This window comes from Leptonychotes weddellii, chromosome 8, assembly GCF_054177405.1.
Source record: "Leptonychotes weddellii isolate Sample4059 chromosome 8, ASM5417740v2, whole genome shotgun sequence".
NCBI classification, from domain to species: Eukaryota; Metazoa; Chordata; class Mammalia; order Carnivora; family Phocidae; genus Leptonychotes; species Leptonychotes weddellii.
Window position 1 is genome coordinate 35,204,096 of NC_138376.1, and position 23,230 is coordinate 35,227,325.

Consider the following 23,230-nt stretch of genomic DNA (forward strand, 5'->3'; position numbering starts at 1 on the left):
AACTGCTCCCTGATACTTAAAACGTCTCAGATATGCTTGGGCTTATAAGTTACTGGAAGAGCTGATTTCCTATGTGGTGTTTAGAGGTGTGGGACTTTGAAAGGCTTCAACACAGTATCTGAACCATCGATGGACTCACTCCTTTGGGGTAAAATATGAACAGTGACTAGAAAAGGAAGCAAAGCCAAAGCTAGCATAGATCCTGGAACCAAAATGCCTAGATTGACACCTGGCTTACCACCTGCTGCCTGTGTGACTTAGGAACGTTACTCAACCTTTCTGTGCCTCAGTTTCCTCTTTTGAAAATGGAGAGAATGTTAGTACCTATATCATAGATCATAGGGTTGTAATGGGTATGTGATGTTAGAAGGGCTCTTGGGAGGAAGATAGTCTGACTCCTCTATTAATATGGATATTCTTGAGAGCAGAATGTGTTCTCTCTCTCTCTTTACCCAGTGCCTGACACTCTGTTGGCTCATTTTAGATGAATGAATGAATGAATGAATAAATGAATATCCTCAAAGGTACTTTCTTGAAAGACATTATGACATAGAAAAACCTCAGCAAAACCTCACTGTGTAGAGTCTTACAAATTGGATTGCGGTTTGGGGGCTCATCTAGAAACATTTTTATGAAGTATAATCTATTTATGTTTCAGATCCTGACGTATGGGGGATAGTGCCTTATTTTTATTTGATTTTGTATTTATTTTTCCCTTTGGCCAGATGACAGCTTAGCACAGCCTGGGAAAAGAATGCTGGAAATGCAACTGGGGGCTAGACAAGTCTTTTTGTCCTTTGTGTTTGGCGTTGGTCTTCACCTCACCCGAAAAGAGCATGTTCACGGAAGAGGCCGTTGAGGGGTTCACAGTGGCCTCTTCCCCAAGAGAAAGCAGAGGGGAGAGACACCTCTACACAGTCAGTCAGAGAAGAAGTCAAATTGGTCACAGCAAGCTGGCCGAGGAGAATGTGAAGGGCGTGGGGCTCAGACAAGAGATTTGTTTGTCTAAAACTGAAGTGAGAGGACATTTGTCACAGGAAGAGCAGAGTGGCAGGGCTTACAGCTCCTGGAGAAAAACACAGCAGGGTTCCTGAAAATATGACAGCTAGAAATTTCCTAGGTCAAGCAGTGCCGAGGGCTGCGGTGAATATAGACTTCAGTTTGCAGGGGAGGGTAGGGGCCAAGAAGTCGATCCAGAAACATTTTAATCATCACAGCGTCTTTTTTTTTAAAGATTTTATTTATTTATTTGAGAGAGAGAATGAGAGACGGAGAGCATGAGAGGGAGGAGGGTCAGAGGGAGAAGCAGACTCCCCGCCGAGCAGGGAGCCCAATGCGGGACTCGATCCAGGGGCTCCAGGATCATGACCTGAGCCGAAGGCAGTCGCTCAACCGACTGAGCCACCCAGGCGCCCAATCATCACAGCGTCTTATTGCCATACGGCACTGGATAGGTAGCAGAATTCACAAAGTGATTCAGTCTGAGCTCTAGGGTGAGGTGGCTGTTGGAATTGGCCTGCTGGGAAACTGTTGCTGAGAGACACTAAGCAGTAAATGCACGAGCCAGGACTGGGATGTAGGGGTTTGAGTCTAAACTCGGTTCTTTCCACTGCTCTGAGCTGCCTCGCCCTTCCTCCTTTCGTGACAGAAGATGCTGATAAGCCTGGAGCTGGGACTTATTGCCCCACAGATTCTGCCTGTAGTGGGCACCTAAGGATATGGCACCATACTGCCGTCTGTCCTTCAGATTCAGCTACCTTGGGGGTTTTATGAGCCTTCAAGGCCAACTCTTACAGAACAGGGAGCACTGCACCGCAGTGCAGTTTGGAGAAGCAAAAAGCACTCCCTAACTAGAAAGAGCTCCCACTGGCCTGGCAAGGGGGGAGGTGGCTGAGTCTGGAGAGCCAAGTCCCGAAGAGCTTGATGGCGATGTGAGAGCCCCAGGGTTCTAGCTGTGCGGAGGGAGGCACAGAGACTGCAAGAAGTCCTGGGGCTTCAGTGGACGGCAGTGAGGCCAGAGGCAGATTGGAAACATTGGTGATTAGGGGCACTTGTCCCTTTCTCTATGCACCTGGGAACATCCCTAATTTCACTGTGATTCCGGGGATAGAGGGGCCTCAGAAATAATTATTCATATAGGATTTGCTGCTGGCCCCAAAGAATCGGACCTCAGAATCTGGAACTCTGATGCTTTATAGAGTATTTAATAAGTTGTGGTTTTGAGGGGCGCCTGGGTGGCTCAGTCGGTTAAGCATCGATTCTTGATTTCGGCTCAGGTCATGATCTCATGGGTCATGACCCATGATCTCATGGGTCACGTCAGGCTCCTCACTCCTGAGATTGAGCCCTGGTCTGACTCCATGCTCAGTGGGTGGTTGGCTTGAGATTCTCTCTCTCCTTTTCCCTCTGCCCCTCCCCCCGCTTGCATGCACTCTCTCTCTCTCTCTTTCAAATAAATAAATAAATCTTAAAAAGAAAAAAAGTTGTGTTTTTTGCACATCTGCTTTGTGTTCTAAGAGTCATACCACATTGCTTATTCTTCACAGCTTTATTTTTTAAATTTTTTTATTATGTTATGTTAATCACCATACATCACATCACTAGTTTTTGATGTAGTGTTCCATGATTCATTGTTTGCATATAACACCCAGTGCTCCATTCAGTACGTGCCCTCTTTAATACCCATCACCAGGCTAACCCATCCCCCTACCCCCCTCCCCTCTAGAACCCTCAGTTTGTTTCTCAGAGTCCATCGTCTCTCATGGTTCATCTCCCCCCCCCGATTCCGCCCCCCCCCCTTCATTCTTCCCCTCCTGCTATCTTCTTCTTCTACTTTTTTTTTTAACATATAATGTATTATTTGTTTCAGAGGTACAGGTCTGTGATTCAACAGTCTTGCACAATTCACAGTGCTCACCATAGCACATACCCTCTCCAATGTCTATCACCTAGCCACCCTATCCCTCCCATCCCCCCCCACTCCAGCAACCCTCAGTTTGTCTCATGAGATTAAGAATTCCTCATATCAGTGAGGTCATATGATACATGTCTTTCTCTGCTTGACTTATTTTGCTCAGCATAACACTCTCCAGTTCCATCCACGTTGCAAATGGCAAGCTTTATTAAGATATAATTGGTATACCATATAATTTACCCATTTAAAGTGTAAGAGTCAATGGCTTTTCATATATTCATAGAGATGTACAACCATCACCACAACCAATTTAAAACATTTTATGGCCTCCAAAAGAAACCCTCTGCCCCTTAGCTGTCACTCGTTCAGGCATCTCACCCTTCTCCGCCCCCCCTCCCCAAGCCCTAGACAATCACTAATCTGCTTTCTCTCTTTGCAGATTTGCCTTTCTGGATATTTCATGTAAATGGAATCATACAATACATAGTCCTTTCTATCTGGCCTCTTCACTAGGCATGTTTTCAAGGTTCATCCATGTTGTAGCATTTACCAATATTTCATTGCTTTTTAGATTGCAGAAAAGAAGACTACAGGCATGAAAACGAACATGAGCTAGATTTCCTTTCTGAGATTGCTCAGGCAGTCTGGCAAATATCAGTATTTCCTGCTCACACGTGCAAATTTGTCTCGCGCAAATTTTGGAGAAAGGATTCTTTCCTCCTCATCGACACTCAGGGACCAAGGCTGATACAGGCTCTGCCTTCTTTTTGCTGCTAGCTCCCCCATCACAGTATCGGGGAAAGAGGGTAATAAAGACGATTTATATCCCTACGTCCATATTTCAACTTGAAATTGACACCCATCATTTCTACTTACAGACCATTGGCCCAAACTAGTCACATGACCCTGCATAACTGTCGGGTCCTGGGAAGTTTGGGGAAGCGCCTGCCATTCAGCAGGCATTAAATGTCTCTGCCACACAGAGCTCATCTAGTCCAGCGTTTTTCAGCATGTACTGTTTTGATCCCTGGGGCTCTGCAGAGGTGTGCATTTAATGGGTTCGACAAAGAATGAAGTATATTCAACTAACGCTAGGTTGGACTTATCAGCTTTTATCTGTCTTTTTATTGGGAGATCTACACAGCAATGTGTTGAGCAATGAAAAGTTTTGCTGTCCAAAGAAGTTGGAAATTTACTTATCTGTTCCATTTTTCTGTCTTCAGAGAAACACTCACTTAAACCGTCTCGCTCAGAAGGCTGTCTTCACCAACACGGAACATCCTACAAGGGCACATAACATTCTCCAGCTTGGATTTTAGCTTCTTAAGCAGTAAAACCAGATGTTAGGCTGATATCTCAAATTATGTATTCTACACATGTTTATTTTCAGTAACAACAACAATAAAAATCAAAGGAGAGCTTATATGCATCGTGAAGCAAACACCACACCCTTTGCTTTAGGTCACTTGTAAAGAATTCTTCCCAAAGTTCCGAGTCACCTGAAGACAAAGCTTAAACTAAGACGATTTGGTATTTAACTAGTACCTGACTCTGCCAGAAGAGAAAATCCATATATCTTTCTTACCCTATGGCCTATTGGGTCCCTAATGACCAATATTCTTGTCAATGACTGTTTTTGTCAAGGAAGGAGGTAGAACAATGCTAAAAGAAAAAAAAAAAGCCAATTGCTGTCTCAATAGACAATGCATGATATATTATTGGAACTTATGTTATCTTTTCAATATTTTTATATACCCCTACCAAAAGATGCATTTTTTATCAGATTTTTTCCTTAAAACAGTGGATGGCCCCCTCCGCCATCTGTGGGGTCTCACTCTAAGCCAGTCAATCTGGAGGTTCTCATGAGGGTTGGGGGTCAGGGTGGAGAAGGAAGCTGAGGAGGAAGGAAACTGGCGCAAAACAGGAGTCCTCTTCCTCCTATACTTGCTAATCTAGACTACACCACAAGTTAGCCACATTTTCCCTGGGAGTTAAGAGAGAACTGAGAGTGTGGATTACGATGACACAAAGGTCAAAAGTGCTGTCACTTGTGGGTAACATTTTGTCTTATGGAAGAATGCAGTGCTGTTTGGTGTTACGAGGCTGTGTGTTGCAGCCAGAAGCCCTGGGCTCATATCATGCCTCCAACACTTACTAGCCATGTGATCTTGAGTTAGTCACTCAGTCTCTCCAAGCTCCATTTCTCTCATTTGTAAAATAGGAATAATAATAGAAACAAACTGAACACATCAGACTAAATGTGTTTATGAGACTAAAATAAATGGATGGAGAGGTGAGCTTAGCCAAGTGAGCAGCATATGGTAACTGCTCAGGTGACAAAAAGTCTTACTGTTGGTTTCTAGAAAGTAACAGTTATTTTGTCAAGAAAATAGTTTATACAAGTTTTTCCCGAGTCAGTAATAACCTTTAGCTATTTATTAAAATACCAAAAAATGAGATTGTAAAGCTAACAACAAAACTCCAGTCAAGTTCATTTTGATAACCCAAAGCCAACATTAATGGAGAAATATGGGGATGTGTATTCTAAAACCTTTTCTAAAACAAAAGATACTGTGCTGATGAAAGCCGGGTGCCCTGGTCCACTCTCGTGGGGGTAGCAGAGGTGACCACCATCTCCCAGACTGCTACACCAAGAGGCACAGGACCCAGAGAAGCATTGGTGGGGTAGGGTCTTATTTATTTATTTATTTTTTTAAAGATTTTATTTATTTATTTGACAGAGAGAGACACAGCGAGAGAGGGAACACAAGCAGGGGGAGTGGGAGAGGGAGAAGCAGGCTTCCCGCCGAGCAGGGAGCCCGATGTGGGACTCGATCCCAGGACCCTGGGATCATGACCTGAGCTGAAGGCAGTCGCTTAACCAACTGAGCCACCCAGGCGCCCGGGTCTTATTTTTTTTTTATTTGAATATAATTGACACACAACATTACATTAGTTTCAGGCGTATAACAGAGTGACTCAAGAGTCTGTATGTTACGTGGTACTCACCACCAGTGTTAGCTACCACCTGTCCTGTTCCGTCACTCTTACAATATCATTGATTATAGTCCCCATACTGTGCCTTTCATCCCCATGATGTATTCATTCCATAACTGGAAGCCCATATCTCTCTTTCCCCTTCACCCACTCTGCCCATCTCCCCATCACCCTCCCCTCTGGCAACCACCAGTTTGTTCTCAGAGAGGCATTTTTGAGTGCTGTCCAGGGTCCTCTATCAGAGCAAAATCCGTAGCCTGAGCTCCACTTAGAAAGGTAAGCAACTGTGAGGGTTACTTCCTGCCATGGTCTAAATGTTTGTATCGCCGACAAATTCATATGGTACAATGCTAATGCCCAAAGTTGATGGCATTAGGAGTGATGCCTTTGGGAGGTGATTAGGTCATGGGGGGGAGGGGAACCCTCACGAATGGGATTACTATTCTTATAAGGGAGCCCACAGAGATGCTTCACCCTTCCACCATATGGACACAGCTAGAAGGTGGTGGCTATGCCAAATACCATCACGGCTACCTTCTGAACTCCATTCTCTTCACCTGACCACCATGTCAGCCTCCCCTCGAGCACTGTCATCCCACCCCTAACTGCTTGTCCTCTGAAATTTTAAATTGAGACAGTCTGTCCTCTGGCCACAGCCTTCTGCCCTCCCGGGTCTCTCACTATCTGTTCCCACTACACTGATTCTTCAAGTTCCCCAGCTGACTGTTTCTTCTTTTCGGCCTTCTTCTGCCTCCTCTTCCTTCCCTCTCCACCTGATACTCCTTAGGTTACTGTCAACCACACATCTCTCCTGCCACACATTCCTCCAATGGTCAAAGTCCCAATCTGCATTAATCTTATTTTTCCAGCTGTCTTGCAGGCTGATGGAAGTTCCTCGGGAGCTCAAACACAAAACGGCCATGGCATTTCATCATGAGAATATCTCCCCTCCCGTCATTGCTGCCCCCACCTCTCCCACCCCCTCACTCTCAGAAAATAACTCACCTTCCATTTAACAGGGAAAATAAAACCCGTCAAATGAGAATTTGCTCAATTTCCTGCTATTGCCTCTACCCTGAGTCCTTCCTCCTTGTTTCTTTCAGAGTGAAATATGTCACCTTCCTGCCTCCTGTCTACAGCTAATTCCTGTGTGTAGGATCTCTATCCCAATACCTCCCATCTCAGAGGTCTGGCACAAAAAACTATCTTTTCCATTGACTGTTATTTCAATGTATCTCTCTCTACAGGCTTCTTCCCATAAACATTGAAATATGCTAGTGTCTTCCTTGTATAAAAGAAAGGGAGGGACGGTGGGAGGGAGAGAGAAGAGGAAGGAAGGAAGGAGGGAAGGAAGGAAGGAAGGAAGGAAGGAAGGAAGGAAAGAAGGAACGAAATCCTTTCATGTCCCCTTCCAAACACCACTCTCCCTTTTCTCCCCTTCACAGGAAAACCCCTTCCATGTTATGTGTGTGTCTCTGTTTCTCTCCTCCTATGCCTTCTTCAGCACACTGCTTGTGCAACAGCAACTCTGTTCTTCTACGGTGTTTACATGGGCTTCCGGTAGAAAAAGGACAAGAACCACGGTGACTTTGATAACCTGCCTCCTAAGACTGGGCTACCCAAGTTCAATATCTACCCAGATCTCGACAAGCACTTGACATCAGAGTACTTTCTGAAAGTCTGTCCAAAGAATAAGAGCTTGGCCATCTTGTGCCTCCATGCAAGTCCACCCTACAAGAACATGCCTTCAAGTTCATCAGTGGCGAGCAAGATTACTCCCACTTCCACTGCCAGCTTACCAGTAGCATCTTCAAGCTCTGACTGCACTTCAAGCACTACCACTACCAGTGGTGATGGGCCAATAGATAGATGGATAGAGCCCTAGGATTCCAGAGCAAGATCATGCCTTCTGCAGCTGAAAACTATTTATCATTTGAAAACCAACTCCTGACATACTTCTCAGCCTCCAATGCCTGAACATGCCAAGTGAATATTTGACCAGAGCTGCGCATCATGAACTGGGTATTGTTATATTTACCAAGTATCTTAAAAGTATATTGCAGCAGCAATCTATTATACAGTGAATATGGTACATTTGGGATCAGGTTTGAGCAAGTCCAGGAGTCAGTTACATAAACAGGTCATCACTTACCTCTGTTAGACTGATGCATCTCTCTCAATTCACACCTTTGACCCACTGGCTATAACTAGTTGACAGAGAGGAGAGAAAAAGTCTTGGGCCCGGATGACATATTGGTTGGCTTGATATGATGGAGCAAACTGACTTCACTCCACTCAGCCACATTCAGAAGTGCCCCCAAAAGACAGTGGTGAGGGGAAATTCTCCCACTGGGCAGAGTTTTGAGCAGTATACTTGGCCATGTCCTTTGTGTAGAGGGAGAAATAGTCTGAGGTAAGAATATCCATAGACTCTTGGGCAATGGCAAAATGTTTGGTTGGTTGATCAAGGCCTGAAAGGAAATTTGGACAATGGCTGACAAGATGGAGGCTCTTACCAAAGCAGACATAGTCACTGCCCCAGCTGAATGCCTGACCTACCAGAAGAGGGCAATACTGAGTTCTTACTACACCAGCACTACAGGGGAGAGCCAGCCACTTTGAACTCTTTACCCTGGACAGAGCAGTGATTTAGACATATAATATAAAATCCCAGGCTAGGAAAATAAAAAGATATGGGACCTCCAAGTATATTTCTTTTACCATTATTTTATATTTATCAAAGGTCAATGGATCTCCTGCGTCTGCATTCTTTTTTAAGTGCATAAACTTGTCAGCTAACATTTATCCTTACCAAGCAAGAATATGGAGATAAACACTAGCCCCGAGTGGCCGCAAATTCAGCTGAAATGCATATTACAGGCAAATACAGTGTTTCATTGTGGGCCTCAGATGTTCAGGAAGACATGTCTGCCCCAAGATCACTCCTGCCATATTTAGCAAACCCTGCCAGGTCTTCTAAACTGCTTCCTTCAGCCCCTCCAGTCTCTACACCCCAAACCCACTAAGCTAAGCTGCAAGCACCAGGTAGCTAAGCTTCAGAATCTCTGTATTAGTCTGCAAGAGTTAATGCACTCCAGAGTACTTAATTTTCTCCTAGGGAGTCATCTGCTCATTGGTAGGAAATAGATGACTAAGCAATCATTATCAACTCTGCAGGATAATTCTAGCACAGGGGAGCAAATAATCCAGAGGACGACATGCACACAAAGCTTATTTATTGTGAAATAAAGGAGGCAAGCAGCATTTTACTGAATATTAGAGGACAAATCATGACATCACTGATCACTCTGTTACTACTGTTGTATGTTTCCCCCGGGGCATGACGGGATTTCTTTTCAGGGTTTCCTAGTAAATATTTCAGGCAGAAGTCCTAAGTAATACATTCAAATGCTGTTATTTGCCTTGACATCACTTTATTTGTGTTTCTACCCACAAAAATAGTACCTCTTCACCTATAACTACTAATGCCTTGAATCAAGAGTGCTTTCACCTTCAATTAAAATACAAATCAATATATCAATCAGTATACCTTTACTGAATAAACCTTATACAGAAGGGGTTGTCCTAGGTGTAGTTGAGCACGGAATGAGTGTAAGACATGCTCCCTGTCTTCGCAGGTCTTAGAAAGCTATCATTTTATTCATTGTTTCAGCACTAGTCCTATTTACCATAAAGAATTATATGAATGGAACTTAAGAATTCCAATTGCCAGTTGAGAATCATATTAAGAAAACTAAAAAATTTCCAGAAATTACTATTTAATATTTCCTTAGAGTTTAAGACTTTCAGCCTTTTTCAAAACAGAAATTAAAGTATGTTGCCTTCACAGTTTACTAAGATTTTCACTCAAGAGGCATTATTTCTAATTAAAGTTTTAATACAGTTATGCACGAAACCAAATTACAACTCCTTAAGAAACGCCTCTTCTTTAAATCATTTAAACATTTTCTACAAACCATATATTCAGATCTCGTATCGGTGAGAGTGATGTCAGATTCTTGGTCTACTCTTAAGTTACCAAACACACCTACCTACATTCTCTTGAGCTAAATCCTAAAACAAAGTTAAGCCGTATGTTTTAGTAGAGCTCAGAGCTAGATGCTGCCAGGCTAGTGGATGGGGACAGTCACTCTTCCAGAAGGCCCTGGCACTCTTTAGGCCCAACAGATGTCATTTTCTTTGTTTAAATTCAATTCGGCATTGTCCTTCTGGCTGTTGGACACCCACCAAATGGAGAGGACTCTAAAAGCAGAAATGCAGAAGAAATATAGAAATTAAGAGACATAAGCCAACAGTTTTAGACCGAAGGTTTATTCAAGTGTAATTGTCTCTAAAAGTACGGAGTCTAGGTTTAAGAGACTAGAGTGTTTGCTTGGAAGACTTGAAGTGTCTTATAATGTCAAGCATCAATTTTAGCCTTCCATTCAAGGAACAGAACATTTGCAATTTGTTCTGTCAGCCTTGAGGGTTGGGGGAAGATCAAGAGTAAGGAAAAGACAATCAGTCCAATTTAAGTCATCAGTCTATGGTCAAGTTTGAATGCAACAAGGCACAGCATGGGCTTCTTAAGAAGGAGATCCCTAGGGGAGTTGATAGAACGAGGTGCAGGGTTGCCATGGACCCCTCGAAATTGCAAACAAATTTGTGGGTATGAGAAGTTATGTACTTCTCTAGAAAGGGATCCATAGGCTTCGTGAGATTATCTAAGGATTCATGACCCCCCAAAAGACAAAACAGAACAAAACCAACCAACCAAACAAGCAAAACTTCACTATCTTAGCAAAAATGTGCTTGCTTTTGCAAGAAAATTGAATTGGTCTTATAAATGCTTCAAAATGAACAGCCCCCATTGCCAGCATCTGGACACTGCTGCCTGGTCATGGATCTTGGGAAGCTTTATAGTATTTGCTTAGTGTTTGGTTCTTAATGAGAGTTAAAATTAATTTCCTAAGACCCTTTGAGATAAAATAAAACACTGGGCTTCTGCAAAATTAAAATTGGGGGTTCTAGCATTTGATTTTTGCTACTATGACAAGTATATTTCTTTGAGGAAGCTGATTTCCAAGCCCAGAGATGTGCCCGTGCTTGACAAGAGTGTTCAGAACATGCCCAGGCAACACATCCCCTCCCAGCTCCTACAAGAGCCTGGCAATTCAAAGGTCATTTCCTGTAGTTTTTGATCACCCCATTTTACAATTTATTAAAACAATTCCAATAATTACATAATTTCAATTCATCTCTTTCTAGAATAAGAATTATGAAATGAAATGCCCTTTGAGATCATGAGAATTCACTTACACACTTTTTACAAACTGAGATAATATTTCTTTCCTTTTTTTGAGATATTTCTTTAAAAATGTTCTTAGTAGCGTCAAAACAGAAATAGAATGTGTGTATAAGAGTATAATAAATATAACTAATACACTTCTTAGCTAGGAAGAAAGTACTGGGCAAAATCTTGCCTAAGGAACTGGTCAAAATTACTGATCGCTAGGGTTAGTTGTTACATGGTTTTGACAAATGTCATCCTTCTAATCTGGTAAGGCATTCTTGTGTCCTCTCACTGGTGGGAAAATATTTGGATGGGGAATCAGTCCTGGGCAAAATTGTGACATCCAACTCAGTGGACCAGGAACTGGTATTTTGTGAGTATATGCCTGGCCCTATTCTTCATTTTGATAATAAAACTATACTTGCTGAGAACCTTTATGAAGGGTTTTTTGATTTCCCTTTCATGGTAGGATTTTGAGGGCTCTTCAGCACTGCTAGTTAGTGTACTCAAAATAGAAGTGCAAAAGAAATCAGGGGCAAGTGCTGAAATGTGCATATTTATGAGTAATACAATATTGTCTGTGTCACTTAAGCACTTACATAATTTCTATTGAAATGTCACCCAAGAGTTTTATTTATCCCTCCATACACTAGCCTTATTATATCAAGAATAAATCAAAGCACAACATGCTATGTGAATAGCCCTGAAATTGCAATGCTTAACTTCTGAGCTTCACCCTCAGTTGAAACAGCACATTTTATCCAGAGTCTTCAAAATGACTTCCAAACATCTGGAATTAAATTGCACTCTCCCTATTTCCTAGGGCAGTGGTCCTAAGAGTGTTATCCAGACCAGCAGCATCAGCAGCACTGGGAACTGGTTAAAAATGCAAATTATTGCCCCTCCCTAGATGTCCTAGATCAGAAACTCTAGGGGCGGGGCCCAGTATTCTGTGTTCTAAAAAGCCCCCCACCCTCCAGGTCATTCTGATGTTTGCACCAGTTTGAAAGCCACTGGTCTAGGAGAGCAGACCTATAGAAACACAGAGGAGTTCAATGATTAGACCATTCAATGGTCAGCGGTAGGAATAAGGTCACAGGCTTTTTATTCTTGCTTACTGTCTTTACGGTTGCTCACTGTCTGCTCTTTTCTTCCATGACATTGCTTCCCAAATGGACTAAGGGCTATGACTTGCCTCTAAAACTGATGGTTCAGTTTGGGACCCACAGACATGCCTCTTTAGGGAAACAAGCCCAACATCAAGGCCATGCCTATTTAGCATAGGGAACAGTGTCAAAATTGGTGAATTCACTGAGGACCTTCTTAACACTGTAAGTGGTGCTTTTTGCTATTTGGTCTTGGTCTTGTGCTACCATGGCATATACATTAGACTCAGAAGTAAGGGAATTAAGGGGTTATCTTCTCAGTCCGGTTCCATGTAAGACACCTGTTAAGATCAAGCCTAGGTGAGGAAATTAGCAGCTTATCTCTAGTAATTAAAACCAAGGGGTTAGAATTTATAGCAAATTTGAAAACCATGATATTCAAAATTCTGAAAACACTTACCTGTTTTGGTAATGGATCCAGAAGACTACAGTCATATTTATAAAGTATTAAAATAATACATATTTGAATCTGTAACAGAGCAAACCACCTGAAAGAAAAATATAAAATTGGCACTTGGTTGTGAAAGATGCATAAATATCTACCAAGAGAGAATATCTAGAATGTACACATATTTCAGAGCAAGTATGCTCTTCTTCACAATATGAACTTTGACCATTAAAAGCATAGAGTAAGGAAGAACTTACTCTTTTCTTTTATAATACTGTCTACTTCAGAGGGTAGCTGGGATGATTGAATTGCTTAGAAATGTATGTAAAATACTTAGCCAGTGGAAGCACTCAATAAATGAGAGCTGAAGGTCTCTCTTCAAAGTTTTAGATCAGTGCTTCCTATCATTGTAGCCATTTAGCTACATGTGTCTATTCAAACTTAAATAAATTAAAATTAAACAAAATGAAAATTTTCAGTTCCTCAGTTGCACCAGTCATATTTCAAGTGCTCAATAGCGATATGTGGCTACTGGTCTCCACACTGGACAGTACATCTTTAGAACATTTTGCATGATCACAGAAAGTTCTATTGGATGCTCTTGTCTGAGCTAGACTCTTATCGCCCACTAGAAATTACTGCCTAACTGTTCATAGGCAAATAACTACCCATAACTACCCCATTACTACCAAATTCCCCATAACTACCACATTTATTATTCCTTTTGTAGTCCTTCACTCAGATGTCTCCAAACTTTTCTATCATACACCCTGATAATGAAATATTTGAGCACAGCCGACAATATACTGATATTCATTTACTTATAAAGTATATACACATACTAGTATATTAGTTTACTATGTATTTTGCAAGACACACACAAATAGAAACAAAAAATACAGAGAAAAGTATAAATGGAATTCTGCTATTTTTTCTTGCATCTCAGTGGGTTGTTTTGAGCTCTCCTTGGGGTAGGTAATGCCTTTTAGGGGTCCTAGCTCTTAATGAATACATTTAGTCCAATGGGTCAGAAAATTGGAAGTCATCATAGACTCAATCCTCTTCTTTACCCTCTATATCCAATTTGGCATTGAGTCCTTTTGTTTTGTTTTATCTTCTAAATACTACCCGATCCCTCTCCTTGTTGTCTTATCTCCAATCCCTCCACTACTTCCTCAGTGTGGTTCTTCATGATTGGTTTCCTGGATTACTAAATTAGCTCAGCTTCCAGATTAATCTTCCTGCTTCCAGTTTCACTTTGCTCCACTTTATCCTTCATTCTACCATTGGAGTGAACTTTCTAAAACATTAATCTATCACTATTCCTCATTTTAGACACACACACACACACACACAATCTGTCAATGCTCCCTTTTTTCTTCAAAATGCCGTAAGAGAACACAGACAGCCTTTTGAAAATATGCCCCCATCTATCTCCTAGCTTCTTCCCCACTGACTCCTCTTTGAAACCCATGCTCTAGCCCCCTGTATACCTAACATTTCCTGAATGGTGATGCTCTCTGTTGCAAGCCCTTTCCCTACCTGAGGCTAGGTCTCCTCTGGAGGCATTCTCTGATCATTTGCTTCCATGATGAGGTGCCCTTCCTCTCCACTTCTGTGGTCCCCTGTGCACATCTCAGCCATAGCATCTATTGCACTGAATTGCAATTGCTTATTAGCCACTTCTCTCCTAGAGGAGGAATTGTATTGTTGGGACTTATCAGTGCAGAGCACTGTACTGGTGACTAAATGATGTTATGAATGTAATGTAATGAATGAATGAATGAATGAATGAATGAATGAATAGATGATGGAAAGAGATGACTTCCATAAAACAAATTCAGTTTCCTGCCCTTTCCAGCTTTCTTTCTTCTCTGTGTTCCTGTGGCACTTTACATATTCTTCCACCAATGTCCTTATCTACAATCCAACTATATCTAACCATATTACAGTAAATTGTTTGCATGCCTGTATTCCCTTATAAACAACAGTATTCACAAACAGTGGGAACCATTGTTCCATTGACTCCTCAATATTTACTGAGTGACTGAATGAATATGAATGATCTTATATTCATCTCAGATAATTACATTTGTTTCCTACTAGTATTCTTGAAACATCTTGTCTATATTTTACTTCAAATGAAATCTTGAGTACTCCAGGTGTTGTTAAAACCCACTTGGATAACACATCACCTCTTCACAAATATTTATGATGCAAATTTAACCCTACTTACTTACATGTGCTAAAAACAATTTATTCTAAGAGACTATCAATGTTTATGAAATAAAACATACACAGTATTTACTGATTCGAATCAAAGAGCAATTCTAAGAAAAGGCAATTCTGCTAATTTGTGTTCAGGTTCAGAATTTCTCACAACTAAATTTTTGTCAAACTTCTAACAAAATGGAACTTCCACTTCTGGCCATGTCCTGCTCTAAATAACTCAAAAACTGAGTAAGATTTATAGTGTAGGATGGACATTCCCAAGAGAAAAGAAATAAATGAGGTGAGCCCTGAAATCTCCAACTCACCGTCCATGGCAGTCTCCAGGTCACTGTGCAAGGAGGGGAAAACCCACACAGACCTGACAGTCTCACTAAATTAAAAAGTCAGAGATCAAAGTTCAGGGAAGCTAAAGAGACTAGAATTTGGAGGAAAGAATAAAAGAGAGGAGGGAGTTTCACAGAGAGAGCAAGAGTGCTTCAGAGAAATACAATGGGGTCTCCTTGGGTATTTGGCTGAGTACTCAACTCAGCATGTGAAAGGAAGCTACTGAGGTGGAGATGAAAGATGAAAAATAAAGCTAAGGAGCAATAACCTGAGTAATGCCCAGGGCTCCCACAAGATATGGAAGCCTGTGTTTCCACATGCAAGAGTGGGAAGATCTTGTAACGCTTGGACAATTGAATAGAGTCTTTACAAGATTATTGCCTTGGAAGTGGTATTATCTTATCTTAAAATTAAATGCTACTCCTGCATTACCTTAACAAAGCTTAACAACAAGTCTTGAAAACTTGTTTTTCTGAGCAACTAACTACATGCCACAGTAAAGCCTAAAACTAAAGGAATACAATAAAATCTAGTACCTTAAAATTTAAAATTTATGTCTTGAATTTATTCAAAAAATTACCATGCCTAGAAGAAACAGGGAAATATGGCACATAAGTAAGAGAAAAATCATTCAAAAGAAATAGAGCCTGAAATGACAGACATTGCAGACAGCCAGTTAGATATAATCCAGATGTTCAAAAAGGTAGAAGCACAATGAAGAAAGAAATGGAAGATAAAAAAAAACAAACAAACTGAACTTCTGTTTCAAACTGAAAAATACAGTCTCTTCAATGAAAACACACTGGATGGGATTAAGAGAAGATAAGACACTGCAAAAGAAAAGATCATGGAGCTTAACAGAACAATGGGGAACATCCAAAACGAAGTACATAAATTAAAAAGACTGAAAAAAGAAATAAACAGAGTATAAGTAACCTATAAAATAGTATCAAGGAGTCTAACATACATGTAATTTGGTGATGCAGATAGGTGGGCAGGAAAAATATTTGAAGAAATAATAGCTAAAACATTTTCAAATTTGTTAAAACTATTAATTTACAGAGCTAAGAATCACAATGAACCCAAAGCAAAAGAAACACAAAGAAAACTATTCCAAGGCAAATCATAATCAAATTGTTAAAAAACAGTGACAAAGAAAAAAAATCTTAAAAGCAGCCAGGGGAGGGGGGGACACAATAAATAAAAAATAAATAAATAAGCAAATTAATTAATTATTTAATTAAAATGATCACAGACTTCTCATCAGAAATTATGAAAGCCAGAAGACAATAGAACAGCTTTGAAGATTTGAAAGGAAAAAGTAAACATTGTTCTTTTGTTTGTTTGTTTATATTTCTTTTTTTTTTTTTTTAATTGACTGATAAGAGAAATGGGCCCAGGACAAAGGCTGGCAAAACTTCAGCTGTGATGCTGTGATTTATAAGAAATACATGTTCAGTGTTCCTCCCATTGTTCTTTATAATAATACCCTAACTTTATCATGAGAGAGACCAGTCTTGATAATTTGGGGGTAAATATTTAATTTCCTCTTTATAGATTTGGAGCAAACCATCTCATAGGAAAGAAAGATGATTGTCTTTGGGAGCTATGTGAAAGAGAAAGAGAGATATTGAAATGGCAGTCAATTATTCAGTACAGAATTTGAAGAATCCACATTTTGAGCATATCTTAAGAGAGGGGGAGATGATGTGCCATGCCCATGAAGAACTGTTTCGAGGAACTCAAGTCCCAAGGACAATGGTGGACAGTCGTGCTGAAAGACCCCAGTATTATTCTCAGACTTTGAGAAATGAACTAATGGAGAAAGGTGATGGATCTTGGAGTGAAAGCAAGTCCTTGGGGAAGGGATGAAGTGAAAAGGAGGGTGACTGCTCTGTGGCTATTTTGCAACAGACAAGAACAGCCCTGTGTACAGGAGTCAATGGTAGAGACAGGGGACTTCCTGTGAAGTGCTTTTCTCCTGAGCTATGGTAAAAGAAATATATATATTTTAAATATTTTATTTATTTGAGAGAGAGAGAGCATGAGTGGGAGGGGCAGAAGGAGAGGGAGAGAGAGAATCTCCAGCAGACTCTACACTGAGCATGGAGCCCCTGCGGGGTATGAGCCCTTGGGGAACTTGGGGCTCAATCCCACAACCCTGAGATCATGGCCCGAGCCAAAATCAAGAGTCAGACACTTAACTGACTGAGCCACCCAGGTGCCCTGGTAAAAGAAATATTTTATGTACAATTACAAAAAGATTATTTATTTGAGAGAGAGAGAGAGCACGCATGCACATGAGTGGAGGAGGCGGAGCAGAGGGAGAGAATCTCAAGCAGACTCTTGGCTGAGTGGGCTGAGCAAGGAGCCTGACGTGGGCTCAATTTCAAGATACAGGAAATCGTGACCTGAGTTGAAATCACAAGTTGGACGCTTAACCGACTAAGTCACCCAGGCGCCCCATGTACAATTTTTATATTTTCCTGACTATACCACAGGCATACCTCGTTTTATTGCATTTCACAGATATTGCCTCTTTTACAAATGTAAGATTTGTGGCAACCCTGCATTGAGCAAGTCTATGGGCACCATTTTTCCAACAGCATTTGCTCACTTTGTGTCTTTCAATCACATTTTGGTAATTTTCACAGTATTTCAAACCTTCATTATTATTAAACTCGTTATGGTGATCTGTGATCAGTGATTACCACTAGCTGCAAGTTCAGCTTAGCTTATAGTTAGCATGTTTTTAGCAATAAAGTATTTAAAGTCAGGTACATGCATTTTTTAGACATAATGCTATTGCACACTTAACGGACCACAACATAGCTTTTATATGCACTGGGAACCCAAAAATTTCATTTGACTCACTTTTATTGCTATAATTGCTTTGTTACAATGGTCTGGAATCAAACCTGTATAATTTTTTTTAAATGCAGTCACGAGTGATGCACTTACATGGTCCTGTACAACAGTGCTGTGAAGAATAAAGATAATAAAATAACAGAAAGTGTAAAGAGCCTCACTTTCCTCTCTCTGCTGGAGATAGTGTGAAAGAAACAGCACCTCATCTTCCACGAGGAGCTGGGACCGTGGCAAACATCGCAGAACACTAAGGGTCTAATTTGGAGGAGACAACTAAGGGTGTGGATATAAGTCACATGCCCTTCCTCCTTACCCCTCCTGGAAAAGAGTAACAGTTATGGGAACAGTGAACTGTCACTTAGGTTACATACTAAGAGTTCTTATAATAAAATGAGATCTCCATTCATTTATCCATTCAATGTTTATTGTCTTTCTGTGCTTTATGCTCTTCTAAGTGCTGAACTTAACAAAATTTACTTTTGTAAACAAAAAACCACTCATGCTTTCATAAAAATGTTTAAATTCTAGCAGAGAGGTAGTAAGTAGGCAGCAAATAAACAAGGAAGGCATATATAAAGTATAAGAATAAGTACTAAAATAATAAGTAAGACAAGATAAGGGGAAATGGAGTGATGGTGTGGGCTACAATATTTCAGGTGAAGAAGGTCTCCCTGAGGAGGGGACATTTCAGCAGATACTGGAATGGAGGAGGAGAATATGCCATATGAATATCTGAGTACAGAATTCCATGCAGAAGGAGTAGAAGGTGCACAAATCCAGAGAAAGGAGAACGAGGAACAACGAGGAGGCTAGTATTGCCAGAGATGAGCATGAACGGGCGGGGTGGGGGGGCTGCTGTCAGAGAACTACCCCGGGCAAGTAGAGAGCCCACGGGGCATGCTGAAGACTACATTTTATTCGGTGAGATGGGAAGCTATTGGACAGTTTTGAGCAAACATGACTTAGGTTTCAAAAGAATTATTCTGACTGCTACACTGAGAATAAAACATAAGGTGATGGAGATGGAAGCCAGAAGACTGATTAGGAAGCCATTACAATTTTCCAGACAATAGAAAGTGGTGACTTGGACCAGGATGGCAGAAATAGTCATGAGCCAGAGTGAGAGACGAGATATACTCTGGATGATGGGCTTTGCATTATAGATGTGGAAGACAGAGTCAAGAATGACTTTTGACTTGACAATGAGTTTTTGACCTGAGGAAATGCAAGGATACAGTTGCTATTTACCTCAGCAATAGTGAGGACGAAGGAAGAGCAGGCTGGGGAGCTGTCTTCTGGAGCTCAGTTTTGGACCTGTTAAGCATAGCTTGTGCAGTCGCTGAGGGGAAGCTGGGTAAATGGGCCTGATGTTTAGGAGAGATTCAGTCAGGACTGGAGACATATGAGATATAAATACAGAGTCATCACTATTCAGAGGATTATTTAGAGCCATAGGACAGGAGAACTCACTAAGGGAGTAAGTTAAATAGGAAAAAAAAAAAAAAACACCTAGATATTTGACAAGAGAGTTCTGGGACACTCCAAAATTTGGAGGTCAGGAAGGTGAGAAAGATGAGCAAAGGACACCGGGAAGGAGTAGCCAAAGGGGTAGAATAACAAAAAAAGAGTGCTATCTCTAAAGCCCCATGAAGTATTTCATGGAGGGCACGAGCCCCCATATCAAATGAAAAATGTGGCGGGCACCAACCAACATATGAAATTCAGTATCAAAGTTCCCAGTTACTAAAATGACCAATTCTCAGTACTTAGCTCCTTTCCTGGAAGTAAATTAGACGAGATCCCTTTCTCAGATAACCCAGCTGACGTTTTGGGGGGTAGAATAAGCCGTGACTTCCCAGTATTCAACGCTTATCTGGCAGCACTGGAGAAATACTGGCTAGTTCTGCATTTGTGAATTCCAAAACAGTTTCGCAGGTTCCACTTGATCCAAACAAATCCTATTTCCTTGCAGCTCTGGCTTTAGCCCTTGTCTGACAGTAGTCTGCTAGAGAGCAGTGCACAGCTATGAGCTGGGCCCCCTGGCATAGAGGACCGCTAGCGCTTCCGCAGAGGCCCTGCCGCAGCCTAAGGACAATGAACACTCTGGGAGGCAGGGTGGCGGCCGTTCCAGTGAGGAAGGCACTCGGGGCAGAGGGACAACCTGTTCCAAGGTACAGGCTCACAAGGGGCCCTGGAACATCGAGGGGCCTGTGAGGGCTTCACACCCTGCCCTCTAGGAGGTGAGGTGATGAGAGATGAAGCTGGCGGAGCAGGATGACCCTGTTCATGGAGGATTTGAATGACAGTGTTGGGCCTTTGATCCTGAATATGCTGTAGACCTAGTGAATAAATTGCGCTTATTGAAAAATTCTACCTGTGTGTGGAAACGCCATTTCTTTAAGCATTATGACACACAGAAGACCCTCAACATATAGTTCCTCTACACGCAGAGGAGAACGTAAGCAAGACCCAATGTCCACAAGCTATTTAAGAGTAGACTTGTTAGCAATACTACATATATTTTGATTAGAAATAATTGGAAAAATATTTATGAATTCATTAAAAGAGCTTCCCACTACAATCTGTAAGGCATTTCCTTAACTAACTTGAGTCCCTGCGATGTTCTTTAAAATCATAAAACTGCACTTCCCATAGGTAAAATGATAATGGAGGCTTTTGACCAATTCATACTGTGCTTGAGAGAGGCTTTAATATTTTTCTTCTTTTATCTTTGAGGGTTAAGTCAGTTTAGTTATTAAGTTAGGTATTAGTTATTAAAAGAGCATAAAATTAACATATTTCATATTAGTTCTAAGCATTTTGATTGATATCCTAGTTAGAGGAAAGGTAAAGTGAATTAATAATACAGATAGTAAGTAATATGTACTAAAAATGATACTTTTCTCCAAAGCCAAATATTTGAATATGGTAGGAAAATTACCTCAATTTTTCACTAGTCATTTTTTCTACAATCGCAAAAAAGTGTTTTCAAGCCTTTACCATGTTCTTGAATTTTGTTTGATGCCTAAAATATCAGAGACTAACTTATACGTCCCTGTAACATTAAAAGCTTTTATGTCAAAGAAAATGGGCTTCATAAATTTGTATTTTTACAGAAGCAAACTGAGCTATGTTCATGTTAGGAAAGTTTTCTTAATGCTCTTATGTCAAAACAGTGAAAATAATGAGGCATATTATTTATAACAAATTTATTTTTTACACTTACAAGGACAACATTACACATCTACAAATAAAGCTCATTAAAATATAAACATGTTGAAAATTCCTTAAATACTTAGTACTTGGGTGTTTTCCCCGTTTGTAGATAAATATTCAGGGAGCACTACACAGACCTCGAGAGCACAGAGTCTGACGCAACAGACCTCACGCTAGGAATGCACATGGAGAGACAGGGTGACGCTATGAGTAAAGGTAGAAACAAAAGGGCTGTGGACGTTTGGAGTCTGCAGAGAGTGCTGTGATCTGGAGCAATCGGTGATAGCTTTGGTGGAGGTCAAACCTGAGCTAGACCTGGACGGAAGGAAACGGGCTTTAACTAAGTAGACATGTTGAGTGCGGGCATTCCACATGCAGCAGAGCGTATGAGCAAGCGAAGGAGTGGGCACTGTAGCTGGGGGCTCGTAGACCCTCTGGGAGGCGCCTCCCCATGTTCAGAAAGGTGTAAATCAGCATCAAATTGTGGAGAGCCTGGAGTTCTAGGCTGTTGAGCTTGGCCTGCAGGCAGCAGCACCAGAGTCTTCATGAGAGTGAGAGTCTGAGATGATTATTTGAGGACAATGAATCTGTGGGTAGTGAGTAAGGTGGACGGAAAGAAGAGATAATAGAGCCTGGGAGAAGGCTTAGGAAACTCTAATGTCACCTGATGGTGGGGCATGAAGACCTGGTTTAGGAGGTGGGAGCCGTCATGGAAGGCCAAAGAGAGGGAGGAGTAGAGGGTCACTCTAAAAGGCCAGGGGTCTAGAACAGGGCTCCATCAGAAAGAAACACGGGGTACTAAAGGAATGCTAAGATTACGGGAAGCGAAAGATTTTAGTTTAACGTCTTGATTTTGATATTGCCTCCCTCTCTTGCTTTTGAAAAGAAAATCTCTTGCTTCCCTCCCCCCCCCCACTAGAAGTCATTGTGGGCAATGGCAGCGTGGGCTGGAAAACTGCCACGGTTGCCAGGAGCAGGGGCTCTGAAGTATATTCCGAGTTGCTACCAGCTGCGGCTTATGAAAATAGAATGATCTCGCCCTGGAATTCAGGGAAGGCAGCAGACTGACAGACTTTCACAGGCATCCTTCATGCACGCATGGCTACTCGACTTAAAGGGGAAGGACTTTCCCCATAATCTCATCTGCCTTTGAAATCTTTTAGGAAAATAAAATCAGTTTGGTGGCAGGAGGCAAAGTATTCTGGGCTCGTGGTTGTCAAACTTTCACCTGCGTCAGAATCCCCTGGAAGGCTTGTTAAAACACAGATCGCTGTGCCCCTCTCCCAAAGTTTCTGATTTGGTAGGTCTGGGGAAGGGCCCAAGAATGTGCATTTTTTGCAAGTTTCCGGGTAGTGTTACTACTGGTGGTCTGGGGATCACACTTTAAGAATCACTGATCTAGAGGAAGTTGACAATGCATTGCTTTATGTACCTGAAAAACAGAGCTGGTGCTGGCCTCAGGCAGAGATCACTCCAGCAGCTCAGCGATGTTCCCAGGAAGCCAGTTTGCCTCCACTGCTCTGCTCTACGGGACCAATTGCATCCTAACACTGCCTGCTTTTATTGTCTCAAAATAGCTGCCAACAGTTTTGGGGGCCAAGTGCTTCTGTAATTCACATCCCACAGGGAATGATTATGTTTGACCCAGAAGTCTCAACAGAAACCTAGGTAGTTAATGGCACTGCTTGAAACCTACACTGACAATGAAACCGATCATTATGGGAAGGAGGGAGGGGACAGGGATAGGATTTGCGGATGGGCTTAGGGAACAGTGCTCCACTCCTGTGGAGCTGGGGGCGGAATCAGCACCCCAGAATCCCATGGATCCCCAA

At 41.6% G+C, this 23,230-nt stretch overlaps 1 protein-coding gene across 2 annotated transcripts in view; it reads right to left on the reverse strand.

Moving 5' to 3' along the window:
• Positions 1–9,130: 9,130 nt before the first annotated feature.
• The window catches only part of CYP39A1 (cytochrome P450 family 39 subfamily A member 1), an 80,864-nt gene continuing 66,764 nt past the window's right edge, over positions 9,131–23,230 (reverse strand). For both annotated transcript variants that reach the window (XM_081828380.1, XM_081828381.1), the window contains 2 exons: positions 12,771–12,858; positions 9,131–10,174 (listed from right to left, as the gene is read on the reverse strand). In XM_081828380.1, the coding sequence (XP_081684506.1) occupies positions 10,103–10,174; positions 12,771–12,858 (160 nt within the window). In that variant the 3' untranslated portion in view covers positions 9,131–10,102. The remainder of the gene's footprint in view (positions 10,175–12,770; positions 12,859–23,230) is intronic.